The sequence below is a fragment of the Pantherophis guttatus genome, chromosome 5, assembly GCF_059756535.1.
Source record: "Pantherophis guttatus breed Tessera chromosome 5, ASM5975653v1, whole genome shotgun sequence".
NCBI classification, from domain to species: Eukaryota; Metazoa; Chordata; class Lepidosauria; order Squamata; family Colubridae; genus Pantherophis; species Pantherophis guttatus.
Genome location: NC_142067.1, coordinates 16,258,149 through 16,272,108, shown reverse-complemented (window position 1 = coordinate 16,272,108; position 13,960 = coordinate 16,258,149). Strand labels below are relative to the sequence as shown.

At 40.1% G+C, this 13,960-nt stretch overlaps 1 protein-coding gene across 3 annotated transcripts in view; it reads right to left on the bottom strand.

Annotated features, from left to right (window-relative positions):
* ARHGAP42 (Rho GTPase activating protein 42) overlaps positions 1-9,947 on the bottom strand; it is a 174,733-nt gene extending 164,786 nt beyond the window's left edge. For all 3 annotated transcript variants that reach the window (XM_034408886.3, XM_034408895.3, XM_034408904.3), the window contains exon 1: positions 9,362-9,947. In XM_034408886.3, coding sequence (XP_034264777.2) covers positions 9,362-9,515 — 154 coding nt within the window. In that variant the 5' untranslated portion in view covers positions 9,516-9,947. The remainder of the gene's footprint in view (positions 1-9,361) is intronic.
* Between the last annotated feature and the right edge of the window lie 4,013 nt (positions 9,948-13,960).

Sequence of the window (13,960 nt, the reverse complement as noted above, 5' to 3'; positions counted from 1 at the left end):
TGGCTTTGATTTTCTGAAGAGCAGAAAATGGACCTAGAAGCTACATGAACCATCTTAACTTCGCACAGGATTGCTTAACAAACCTGATAGCTTTCTAAGTTGAGCCTTGGTGGCGCAGTGGTTAGAGTGCAGTACTGCACGATATTTCTCCTGATTACCGGATGCCTGCAAATTTGGCAGTTCAAATTCCACCAGGTTCAAGGTTGACTCAGCCTTCCATCCTTCCGAGATGGGTAAAATGAGGACCTAAATTGTTGGGAGCAATATGTTTTTTGTTTTGTTTTGTTTTTTTAATTTGATTTATATGCCGCCCTTCTCTGGAGACTCAGGGAAGCTTACAGTGCGTTAAGCAATAGCCTTCATACTTTTTGTATATTTTTATACAAAGTCAGCTTATTGCCCCCACAAACTGGGTCCTCAATTTACCTACCTTAGAAAGGATGGAAGGCTGAGTCAACCTTGAGCCTGGCAAGATTTGAACTTACTTTAATTGCAGACAGCTGGTGTTAAATTACAGTGTTTAGTCTGCAGAGCTATCCAGGCTCAGTCAATATGTTGACTGTGTAAACCGCTTAGAGAGGGCTGTAAAGCACTGTAAAGCGGTATATAAAACTAAGTGCTATTGCTATTGCTAAGTTTTGCCCCTCTTGCAAAGTAGCAATAGCACTTAGACTTATATACTGCTTCATAGTGCTTTTACAGCCCTCTCTAAACAGTTTAGAGTCAGCATATTGTCCCCAACAATCTGGATCCTTATTTTACCCACCTCGGGAGGATGGAAGGCTGAGTCAACCTTGAGCAGGTGAAATTTGAACTGCTGAACTGCAGCTAGCAGTCAACTGAAGTAGCCTACAGTGCTGCATTCTAACCACTGTGCCACCTCGGCTCTTATTAAACCAATAAGTTGAGAAGGTCCTCCATCAAAAAGAGGATCACAAACAGCTATGGTACTGTTCAAATGTAGACAATTAAAGCACACAAACCTATGTGTGGGTTTCCAAGCACAGGTTTGGTCTAGCTATGTTTAGAGGCCCAAAAGGCACATGATTACTATTTTTCATAGCTGCAGTGCTATCAGGCAATTTGTGGATGTACAATATTAGTATAATCACAATAGGACTTTTCTTGCTGTTATCTTAAGGAAAAGAGAACCTTTAGCATACTTCAGTCCTCCAAACAGATGAACAAATTAAGAAAAAATAGCTGCAATGAAAGAAAAGAGCATTTTGTTAACTTTGAGTGTGCTAACTTCAAACATCCAAATATGTTCAAGTTCTAGAATACTAGACTTTATTAAAAGAAAGTACTCTATTTACATTACATTTGATCAAATATTTGCTGAAGGAGAAAGCCAGCTCCTGGAAACAGTTTACTATCCTGAAAGAGCTACGAAGCTTGGAAAAATACAAGACTTTATCATTTTCCCAAATGGCACTTGAATTATGAGTTAACTTTCTGCACAGTTTAATTATTTACTTTCAAGTGCCTTATTCTTGATGCAATAGGTGCAATATTTTAAAAAACCTTTTGCCTGATTTATTCCTTAAGCTAAGAAGGGGAAGTATAAAAAGAACACACCATATACTCTTGCAATGTTTCTGCATAGAATAAAGATTACCTGAGGTTATTTGTGGTAGAGGCAAATAGAGGATAATGTATGCAAATTAAAAACTCAGTGCACACAATGTTATTCCGGAGAAGGTGATACAGGTGGTACTCAACAACCATTCACTCATTATTGTTCATAATTACAATGGCGCTGAAAAACATGATTTAAACATGACCTCACAAATATGACTGTTGCAGTGTCTCTGAAGTCACTTGATCACAATTCAGGAGCTTTACAACCGAGATATTTTTACAAGAATTGCAGTCCCAGGGTCAAATGATTGCTATTTGCAAGCTTCCCAGGCACTTCCAACATGCAAAATCAATGGAGGAAGCCAGATTTGCTTAATGACCATGATGATCTCTTTAACACCCGTTGCAAAAAATTGGGCAAAACTCACTTAACAATCACTTCCCTTAGTGATAAAAGTTCCAATCCCAATTGTGGTCGTAAGTCGAGGACTCCCTGTAAATCAATATTTCCAAATTACAAAGTTCTCCAACCATCAACTCTGCAAGTTTTTTTTTTTTAACCGGAACTCAGCTGGCACACTGACTCTGAAGAATTTCAAAATTCCGGGTACAAAACTGATCAGTAAAAGAAAACAGCAGCATTAAAAGTACAAGAGGAGAGTGTGGTTCACGTAATGTGAACTTGAAAGGATTTTGTCTACCACACAGAAACCAGAGTTACTGCCAAAAACCCTCCAGAAGGTAGTTTCCGCTGAAATTCAGTGGAATTTCTCAGGCCTGGAGAAGAAACCATTCCCCCCCTCCCTTCCTTTCAAGCAAAGGCCTATCAAAGTAAACAAATTCTGCAGAACCGTGAGAAATATGTGCTTTTTCTAAGCTTAGATTTCAGAGTATTTTTAACTGTAGCAAGTGTTAGTATTCAGATGTGAGCTAAAGTTTAAACACAGTGGAATCCATCACTATATTTGGTGCAAGCAAACTACACCACAATCAACATTGAGAAGAAGAACCCAAATTTTAGCCTGGGAAAGGAAGGAGCGGGGAGCTGGGTAAATCCACAGGGCATTCTAAATCTCTTAAGCATATTTAAGAGATTTGGAAAACATATATATAGGCAAGGAAAAACAGATCACAACCTCTTGTTTTGCCACAAATCTCACTTTGTGACCGGTTTTTGAACTAACCTTCTTCGACAGACTATTTGTGCAAAGATAAAGTAGAGAAATCATGTGTAATTTTACATCACTTAAAGCTGTTTAGTTTAGAAGTGAGATTAAGATAATGGTTTTTAGCAGACGTCTTGCTCAGGGGATAAATGGTTTATAATATTCAACATTAGCTTAGTACAAGGTAGATTGTTCCCTAGTTTTATATATATACACACGGTACATTGTCAAGCCAACTTCAAACATAACTGGCTATGTTTTCCAGATTTTTTAATAGAGTACCAAATTTATGTCACCCTTGAAAAAATCATTTATTCTCACATGTTTATAAAATAACTCTGTACAACCACTCCACTGGTTATACAGAGAAGTAGACTATCATCATGAAAGTTTATATCCATAAAAAAATAATATTTCTCAAACTGTCTGAAGATTCTTTGATGCCTTTATTTATTTATTTATTTATTTATTTATTTGTTTGTTTGTTTGTTTGTTTGTTTGTTTGTTCCTATTTCTATACCGCCCTTCTCCAAATAGGACTCAGGGCGGCCTTTGCTGTAGCAGGCAGAATCAACCCTCCAGAAACATTCTGAAATATTTTTTAGGTCTGATAAAGCCATAATCTTTTGTTTTATGCCATTATATCAGAAGCTGTAAAGAAATCAAAGCCAGTAAGCCATTTTACTGTTTTCTTGAAGAAAACCATGCCTAATGCATTTCTCCAAACTAAGAAAAGATTTTAAAATCTATTTCTTAATGGGAATATCTCTCATGATATTCCTCAAAAGGTGGCATTAATACTAAGGATGGAATTACGGACTATCCATTGCAAATCATAAATTCTGATATTAACCTAAATAACAACAAACAAGGAATCCTGTTTTTGTATGTAACTGGGATTTTTTAAAAAAGGGGGACATTGGTATATTTCCCTCAGGTCCTACAAATTCAGGAGACAGATCAACAATTTCATTCATGCAAATTAATCAATTAAAATATAACCCAAATATTACCTTTTTTTGAAGCACTGTTTTGATGAAAAAAAAAGTATACCTATAAATAGAGATATCAGATTGACCGATGATGCAATTAGAAGAAAGCCCAAATTTGATAAATAAGCTTATTATAGCACCTGATTTTGTAGTCTTAATGCAAAGATTTAACTACCGTGTTTCCCCAAAAATAAGACTCTTATTTTTATTTTTATTTTTGAACCCTGAAATAAGTGCTTGGCCTTATTGCCATGCACTCAAAAGCCCGATTGGGCTTATTATCAGGGGATGTCTTATTTTGGGGGAAACAGGGTAGATGAATGCTATGTGTCTGGGACACCCAAGTAAGGTTACCTGATCCTATGAACTAACAGAGAGTTTAAATTTCCTAGAGATGTGCAGTGCTTGTATATGAGTCCAGGAATAAGAAAAGCTGCAAAGACATACTGTAGCTGCTTTAAAGAATTGAGACAAGGTTCCATATTTGCAATCCTCCAAGTATCAAAGCCCTTTCTTAAAACTGAGTCCGAAGTGCTTAACAAATCTAAAATTTAAATTAATGAAGTATCAATTTACCCAGGTTTTAATTAATTCCATCTATTTAGAAATTCCAATTCCTATCATAAGAACACATAAATCAACCATCTAAAATTAAAAAAAAAAACCTTAGTTTCACAACATACAATCAGATCTAAGTTTAGCAGCATAGCATAGCAACCTTTCAAATTTTGGCTACAATGAAGAAGAAATGGCCTCACAAATACTGTATGGGACCAAGGAGCGTAGGGTCCTAGGCACTTTCTAGAGCAGGGGTCTCCAACCTTGGCAACTTTAAGCCTGGAGGACTTCAACTCCCAGAATTCCCCAGCTTGCTGGCTGAGGAATTCTGGGAATTGAAGTCCTCCAGGCTTAAAGTTGCCAAGGTTGGAGACCCCTGTTCTAGAGAAAATGACTAGAGACATTACTTCCATAAGGGTGACTTTGGTTGTTAATGTGATTATTTTATTCTAGACTCACCAGTAAGGGCACTTCACTGGGCAAAGCATGCCCTGTGAACATGAGGATTTAAAGAATTCAATGGTCCAAGTTTTAAAATTATCTTAACAAATCCCTCACAACATGCCAATTCTCTATGAATTTTCACTAAGCTGAATTAAAACATGCCACAGCCTTAATATTTTCAGCAACCAAGTTCTGTTCTTTTAGGCAACACCAGATAGCAAATGAGGAGCAGGCAATCCAGCCAGCATACCAGAATTAGATTGCAGAATTTGGGTAAACACTAGATGGCAGTAAAAAGTTAGTTGTATGGATTTCTTTACTGCCAGCTTGTGGTCATTCTAGGTTTTACAGCACAGACATTTGCTCCTGGATTATTTGTGAGCTCGACACAAATTTAAATACGTGAATTATTATTAACTGTGTATATGGCGGAGACAGAGATACTTATTTTAGCCTGCTGACAGAACATTTAGTGACCATAAGATCTATGCAATAAAATGAAGCTCTTGTCCCTCTACACTTCACAACAGACTACAAGAAAAACAATGGGTTTTTTTTCTTTCCTACTAAGGGTTTCTGTCTCCTGGGCATATTTTAGATAAGGATCACACAAACAATACAGGAAGTTTATTGCACAGGTTAAAAGAAAATGTAAATAACATTGTGGAAGGGAGAGAGCAGCAGCCCAAGAAGGAGTTTAACTAGTGTACTGTTGTCTAAAAGAAGAATTAATCCTCCCAAGTTGATAGCTCTTTTAAAGGAAAACCCTCCCAGTTTTATCCCAAAGATGCTTTTTCAAGAGGCAATTGGACTTTCTGGTTTTTCTTTGAAGAGGTTTCGCTTCTCAGAGCTGAAGAAGCTTCTTGGATGAGAAGCAAAACGTCTTCAAAGAAAAACCAGAAAGTCCAGTTGCCTCTTGAAAAAGCACCTTTGGGATAACCATGACCTGGATGACTGAGAATCTCCAGTCTGGGAGACATCCTCCCAGTTCTACTGGGAAATACCATTTCTATGAAAACATTAGTTTGGAAGAAAAGACTTTCAACAGCACTACCACAAGGTGGAAAAAAAAACCCTGACCTAGATAATTATCAACTGAACATATCAACTCAAAAGTTCTAACTTGAGGCACAATATAACCAAGCTCTAATTATCCTTCTAACTTGCAGGCTCACATACTCTTTCTCAGAATACAAAGCTGGAAAAGATGGAAGGAAACAGAAGAGGACAACCAACAGATGTAAAGAATTACAACAAGGTCACATCTCTGAGAGATCTGAAGCAGGGGTCTCCAACCTTGGTTACTTTTAAGACTTGTGGACTTCAGCTCCCAAAGTCCCATGAATTCTGGGAGTTGAAGTCCACAAGTCTTAAAGTGGCCAAGGTTGGAGACCCCGATCTGAAGGATCACATTGATAACAGATTCAAAACAGAACAAAACAGGCTATATAGCTTAGGAAGGGACCAAATCTATACGTATTTCCCTCTACAACATGCTTACTATTTTCCTTTTTAAGTGTTTTACAATTGTTTGGGCTTCGTTTTAGCTTTTTTGATCATTGTTATTGCATTCATGTAAGCCACCCAGAGCTGTTAAGGGAGTGGGTAGCATTAAAAAAAAGTTCCTAAATGAGATAAATAAATATCCTGGGAAGACAGCCAGGTCTGCTTCCCTAGAGTAATTATGCATTTCTAAACATGTATTTCTTGCATACAGAGAGCACAGGCCCACACAGCATCTATGCGCTCTGTCCTATGTAACCCCAGCTGAACTTGCTGCCAGCCCTCACTTCCAGGTAAAATGGATAACTGAAGCATCATTTAGCTGTCTTAATTTCTGGCTGCTTTTACAGGATGCCCTGGGGGTGGGGAATCTGGAGCCCTACAAAAATATTAGTGTACTCAATTAACCTCACGATGTATTTTGCGGCCATATCATTTAGGATAGCGGGAATTGCAATGCACATTGAAAGTGCCCAGAATATTTCTACCTATATTACAGGTAGTCCTTGACTTACAAATTTTCATTTCGTGATTGTTCGAATTTACAACGGCGCTCAAAAAAGGGACTTATGACCATTTTTCACACTTACGACCTCTGCAGCATCCCCATGGTCATGTGATCAAAATTCAGAGGCTTGGCAACTGGCTCATACTTATGACAGTTGCAGTGTCCCGGGGTCATGTGATCATCATTTTTTGCAGCCTTCCGAACAAGCAAAGTCTATGTGGAATCCAGATTCACTTTACAACCGTGTTACTAACTTAACAACCACAGTGATTCACTCAACAATGGTGGCAAGAAAAGTCGTACAAGGAGGCAAAATTCGCTTCACCACTGTCTTGCTTAGCAATAGAAATGTTAAGCTCTATTGTGGTCGAGGATTTGTTTGCAACCCTTGTGAGAAAGGTATTCCCTTTGTATTTTACTACGTATCTTGGAAACTTTTCTTTAGTGTCTCTCCTCCGCCATTTAGTTATACACCCACAAGTGTTCAGGCATCAAAGCAACTAATCCCCAACTTATATCTCTTTGAACCTACCTCACAGGCGGAAAAAAATAAAATAAACCAAACACACCACCTACCACGTGTTTTATCTTCCGAGTAAAGCCACAGACAGTTTCTTAAGATTGTAAACATCTACGAGGGGAGGCAGCTGTACAGGTAGTCCTCGACTTATGAGCACAATTTGCCTAAAATTTCTGTTGTTAACAGAATGTTACAGATGACAGATGTTAAGCGAGTCTTGCTCCATTTTATGAGCTTTCTTGCCACTGTTTGCAAAGGGAATGACTGCAATTATTATGTTAGTAACGCTGTTGTTAAATGAGTCTGGCTCCCCCGTTGACATCACTTGTCAGAAAGTCACAAAAAGGGATTGCATGACCCCGGGACAGTCACCGTCATAAATACGAGCCAGTTGCCAGTATCTGAATTTTGATCATATGACCATGGGGATATTGCAATGCTGGTTAAATATGACCAGCGGTCATAAGTCAATTTTCTGAGTGCTGTTGTAACATTGTATGGTCACTAAATGAACTGTTCTAAGTCAAGGACTACCTGCATTTTGGCAGATTGATATACACACGCAAATAAGCACCCACATATACATACATACATATTCAGTAGATTTTTATCTTGCTCTTTTCTGACCGGATGGTTGTTATAAATGATTTTGATTTGATACAGGATTTTTTTCCCTTCTGATACTCTCATCAGAGACTTCCTTTGAAATCATATTTCAATACTCATGAAAAGTAACCAGAAAAGACCATTCAAATATTATGATGAACTTCTCCGTTCCTCATCTGAGATCACCCAGCAAACGTTCTAAGTGCGAAGTCACTTTTTTTCAGCACCCATTTAACTTTGGTCACTAAACAAACCACTGTAAATCGAGAACTACCTGCATGGGAGGAGGGAGGAGGAGAAGCTGGTCTGCCCAGCATCCTGCACATGTCTGTCTGCAAAAGGGAAAAAAACGTGCAGGGCAATAGGATCTCCCAAGTTCTTGATTGCAGAAAATACAACTTCAGCAACAGAGTGGTCAATGCCTGGAATGCACTACCTGACTGACTCTGTGGTTTCTTCCCCAAACCCCCAAAACTTTAACCTTAGACTGTCTAAGATCTCACCCCATTCCTAAGAGGTCTTTAAGTGGGGGGGCGGGAGGCGTGCATAAGCGCACCAGCATGGCTACCGTCTCTGTCCTACTGTCCCCATTTATTCGTATCCATCTCCTGTCCTCATAACAGTGATGAAATCCAATTTTTTTTAACAACCGGTTCTGTGGGCATGGCCTGGTGGGCATGGTGTGGTTTGATGGGCATGGCTTGGTGGGCATGGCAGGGGAAGGATACTGCAAAATCTCCATTCCCACCCTGGGGAAAGGATATTGCAAAATCTCTATTCCCACCCCACTCCAGGGGAAGGATATTGCAAAACCTCCATTCCCACCCCACTCTGGGGCCAGCCAGAGGTGGTATTTGCCGGTTCTCCAAACTAAGTTTCCACTACCGGTTCTCCAGAACCTGTCAGAACCTGATAAATTTCACCCCTGATTCATAATTATGTCCATACTTATATCTGTTAATCTAATGCTTGACTGTCTGACTGAATAAATAAATAAATTAAATAAATAAATAAATTAAAATAAATTAAAATAAATAAATAAAGTCAGTCAGTCAGCCAGGGGGTATTGGGGGGGGGGGAAGAAATTTGGATGAAAAGCAGAGAAAAGAAATTGAACCTTTCCATTTCAAATCAAACCCATTTCAAAATCCAAAACGCTAGGCTGGCGGGAGAGGCGCTTCGGCTCCTCACCGAGGCGGCGTTGAAGACTTTGCATGTGTGCACCCCGAAAATGCATGCAAGCGCGCGCGCGCGGGGCTCACCCTCCGCGCGTGGAATGGAATGCGAAGCCCCACTCCACGCCCCCGGTGGTTTGGTGTTTTTTATTTTTTGGGGGGGGAAGGGGGTGGTCTTTTTTTTTTTTTTTTTTTTGCTATATCCGCCGGGTCCATTGAAACAAAAGAGCGGCCCTTTCCCCTGAGCAACTCCAGCCCCCCCCCCACTTCCAGCCTCGCCCTGCCCTTGCCCTTTTTTAATTACTCACTCCGGAGCGCCCCGATGAGGAGGCTGCCGTCCTTGATCAGCTCCTTAATGAACTTGTTGGTCCTCTCCAGCTCCACCTCGTGACATTTCAGCCTCTCCCTGAAATCCGGACTGTCCAAGTAGGAATCGCTGAACTCCAGCGTGGGCAGCCCCATGGCTGGCTTGCAAAAAAAAAACACCACCCCACCCCACCCGGGTGCAGAGGAGAGAGCAAAACGGTGGGGAAAGGCAGAGCAAGCAAGCAGGCAGGCAGGCAAGCAAAGGGCTGGGTCTTCCTCCCCGCTTCGGGGGTCTCTCCTGACTCCCAAGACGCTGTCAGCTGCTTACATGCTCCGGCCAGCAGGACATCGCCGGCTCAGAGACGCCTTCCGGCCGATTGGTAAAAACTCTTCCCCGTTTCCCGCGGAGCTTTTTTCTTTTTTGTAATTTTTTTCCTGGGCCGGCCGGGGCGGCTCTTCTGCCCTCAACGCGAGCAGCTGCTCTGAGAAAGAAGGCAGGATCCCGCCTCCGGCCCAATCAAGTAGAGCCAGCCCCCCCCTCCCCTCCCCTTCCACTTTCTTTTCTTTTCTTCTTTCTTTCTTTCTTTCTTTTTTTTTTCCCCTGCCGTGCCACGCCCCCCGCCCCTCCTTTAAGAGGTTGAAAAGGACCACCCACCTCCTCTCCCAAAAGTTCGCCCGGGAGAAGCGCGAACTTTTTGCCCGTTGTATTATTATTATTATTATTATTATTATTATTATTATTATTATTATTATTATTATTATTATTATTATTATTATTATTATTATTATTATTATTTATTGGTTAATCTTTAGTGAGATTCACAGCTTTGAGGCTGGTTAATAGCTCAGCAGCTCGAGTCCTAACCAAGGACCTAGGAACTGTTAAGGTATCGTCGGAGGATGTAAGCTGTTCCGAGTAAGGTGGTTTTTTGTAGAGTCAAAATGTTCAAGTCCGGCAAATTTAGAATTTCTAAATAGCGGGGTAGCCCTTTGGGTATTGCTCCAAGAGCTCCAATTACAATCGGGACAACACACAATTCCTTTTTCCACAGTCGCTCAACTTCAATTTGCAAGTCCCGGTACTTTGTGATTTTTTCTTGCTGCTTATCTTCAATTTATTATTATTATTATTATTATTATTATTATTATTATTATTATTATTATTATTTTATTTTATTTTATTTTATTTTATTTTATTTTATTTTATTTTATTTTATTTTATTTTATTTTATTTTTTGGTTCGATTTATATGCCGCCCTTTTCCAGAGACTCAGGGCAGCTTACAATGCGTTAAGCAATAGCCTTCATACTTTTGTATATACCTGCTTAGTAAGGCTTTCGCCCCCCCCCCCAAGCGGTGTTCTTTTTTATACAAAGTCAGCTTATTGCCCCCACAAACCGGGTCCTCATTTTTATTATTATTATTTGGGGGGGGGGCTGCCCACCTTTCTCGTTCAAAGTCTCCTACGAAGTCAGAAGCAGGTTGGTTTATTAAAAGTCATTCTCCAGCAATAAAATAAGAGAGGAGACAATAAAACAATTCTAGCAATTAAGGCTAGAGAGTAACTGAGTTTGACCTTTCTTCTTCTCAGCTAAGGAATTCCTCAGTCAACTTGGAATTTTCCCTTCCTTCTCTACCGTGGTGATTTAATAATAATCATCATCATCATCATCATCATCATCATCCAGCATTTCTTAAAGCAGACCTGAGCATTTTGTGCCCCCCCTCCTGGGCCACATCCGGTCCTTTGGCTGTCCCTGTCTGGCCCACAGAAGGTCAATCGGAAATTAGAAATCAAATGTAAAATGAGGCATATCATGTATTCTTACTGGTAGCAGCTGATCAAAGCCATGTAATTTACTGCTTTTTATAAAATTTAATATTAAGCAGAATTAAGTATATAACCTCTTAGTTAGTTCCATCCTCTGCAACAGTGCGGGTTTTTTTTTTCTTCCTGGGACTCCTTGGGAAAATTAATTGCCCACCCCTGTCTTAAATCAATCGATTGATTGTCTTAAAAAGTGTTGCTACTAAGATTCATGGGATCCCCCAAAAGCAAACTAGGTAAAAGCTCTGTTGAAGTCCTCCCCGTCATTGTTAAAAGTGGGGAGGAGTTCCGAAAGGAAAAGTTTAATAATTTATAAGCCACTTTGTATTTAAATCTATATATTTATGTATTTAAATTTATTAGCCACCCAACTTGAATAGATCCTTGGCAGGATCCTAAAGCTGGAAAATATAAGGAAAAGTTTACAGGATTCATAAATGACTTGATTTGATACAGGCTTTTTCAAGAATTCAAGTAAAATACAGAATAACAAATATGCACTCCTTATTTTTAAGGGCTAAAAGCAAAGCAATTTATCTTCAGTATCTTTGGGCAACAACCACAGTAAATAGGGCGGTGAGATTATAATTATGGGTAGACTGAGTTGAACCAAATCTTGCTGATTCATAGTTTGGGCTCAAAGGTGTCCGGAAGGTATAAATAACCTTGGAAAATTTTGCCCACACAGATATCTAATTATTTATGAAAAGCTTTATCAGTTGGATTTCTGCTTGACCTATTGAGTTGTTACATATAAGTGAATATTCTGGTGAATATTTTACCATATAAATTTGCTTAGATCAGGGTTACATCATAGAGTTGTAAGGCAACCTGAGTCACTGATTTGATATGAAATTTAAGTAGAAATTATATAAATTGAATGAATACATGAATAAAACTTTCCTTGACTAGTGGTTCTCTGTCTCATAATCTTATATTCTCAAATCAATTTATTAAAGAATCTGATTAAATTTATCACATCTGGTCTGCATAAATTCACACAGCTATTAAATGGTTTTTTTTTTTTTTAATTTGATTTATATGCCACCCTTCTCCGGAGACTCAGGGCGGCTTACAATGCGTTAAGCAATAGCCTTCATACTTTCGTATATTTATACAAAGTCAGCTTATTGCCCCCACAAACTGGGTCTTCAATTTACCTACCTTAGAAAGGATGGAAGGATGAGTCAACCTTGAGCCTGGCGAGATTCAATCTTACTTTAATTGCAGACAGCTGGTGTTAAATTACAGAGTTCTGTCTGTTGAGCTATCCAGGCTTCCCGAATCTGAGTGATTTTGTCATGCAGATACTGTACAAAGTCCTCGGCTCTACCCTCCAAGAGGTCCTCCCGCACTCCCTGGTGGAGCAAGGAACGGCTCCCGCCATGCCTGCCCCTCCCACCCACAGTACTGATGGCAAAAACATCTTCTGGATAAACTCTAACCCCCTCCTTGGCCCCGGAACCCCCACCCCCCATGCCACGCCTCGCAACAAGACCTGGCCCTCTCCTAGGTGGGTTATCCCCCATACCCACAGCCCTAATTCTAATCTGACCCTCCCCCTCCCTGGAGCCCCTTAAAAGTTTAGCTAAAAATTTATGTAAAAAACCCCTCAACCCCCTCTTCGCTGCATGCCACCTCTCTGGGCTCCAAAACCCGTCATCAAGATAGGTCCTCGATAGCATGGAGGGCCAGGCCTGCGAGAGGGGGGAGTCTCGCAGCGCAAGAAGTTCGGCGGCCGAGTGCATCCAAAAGATCGGAAAAGATGGAAATGTCATCTGGCCAGGGTTCCATAGAGTAGTCTAAAATGTCCTGAAAAAGGAGAGGCAGCAAACTCAAGATGTGGGTAAAACTGGACTCCACTGTCCTCTCACGACAGTGGGAGAAGTCTCGTGTCATTTCAACAAAACTCAGAGGGTGTCCCTCCAGGCCATCCTCTCACAATGGCTAGCCAAGATGGAGTTGGCTATGGAGAGATTCGACAGTCTGTCCTCTCTGGTAGGGAAACGGCAGTCGAAAACCGGACTGTCTAGTTTAATGAAAAGAAGGACTATGGGTGACATGATAACAGTGTTTCTATGTATATCTAGGGCTGCCACAAAGAAGAGAATGTCAACCTATTGTCGAAAGCACCCAAAGGTAGGACAAGAAGCAACGGATGGAAACTAATCAAGGAGAGAAGCAACCTTGAACTAAGGAGAAATTTCTTGACAGTGAGAACAATTACTCAAGACTTGCCTCCAGAGATTGGAGATATTCCAACACTGGAAGTTTTTAAGAAGAGATTGGACAACCTTTTGTCTGAAATGGTATAAGGTTTCCTGCCTGAGAAACAGGTTGGACTAGAAGACCTCCAAAGTCCCTTCCAACTCTGTTATTCTGTTATCACTGAGAGATTAGATCTGTGGGAAGTTCCAACCAAGAAGTAAATTCAAATGATTTCTTCAGTCTAGGTGGGGTTGGAACACGCTTGGTACTGTTGGAGCAGTCATTCTTTAAGACTAAACCAAGAAATTAGAGTAAACAATGAGAGCTAAACTTTTAAAACATTATTCCCTGTTCTGCATTTTTAAAGAAAGAAATATTAGATACAGGTGGTCCTCGATTTACGACTACAATTGGAGCCCAAAATTTCCATTGCTAAGCAAGACAGTTGTTAAGTGAGTTGTGTCCCATTTTATGACCTTTTTGCCATATAAGTTACCTTTATTTTTCAGAGTATAAGACGCACCTTAGTTTTTGGGGAGGAAAATAGGGGGAAAAAAATCTGCC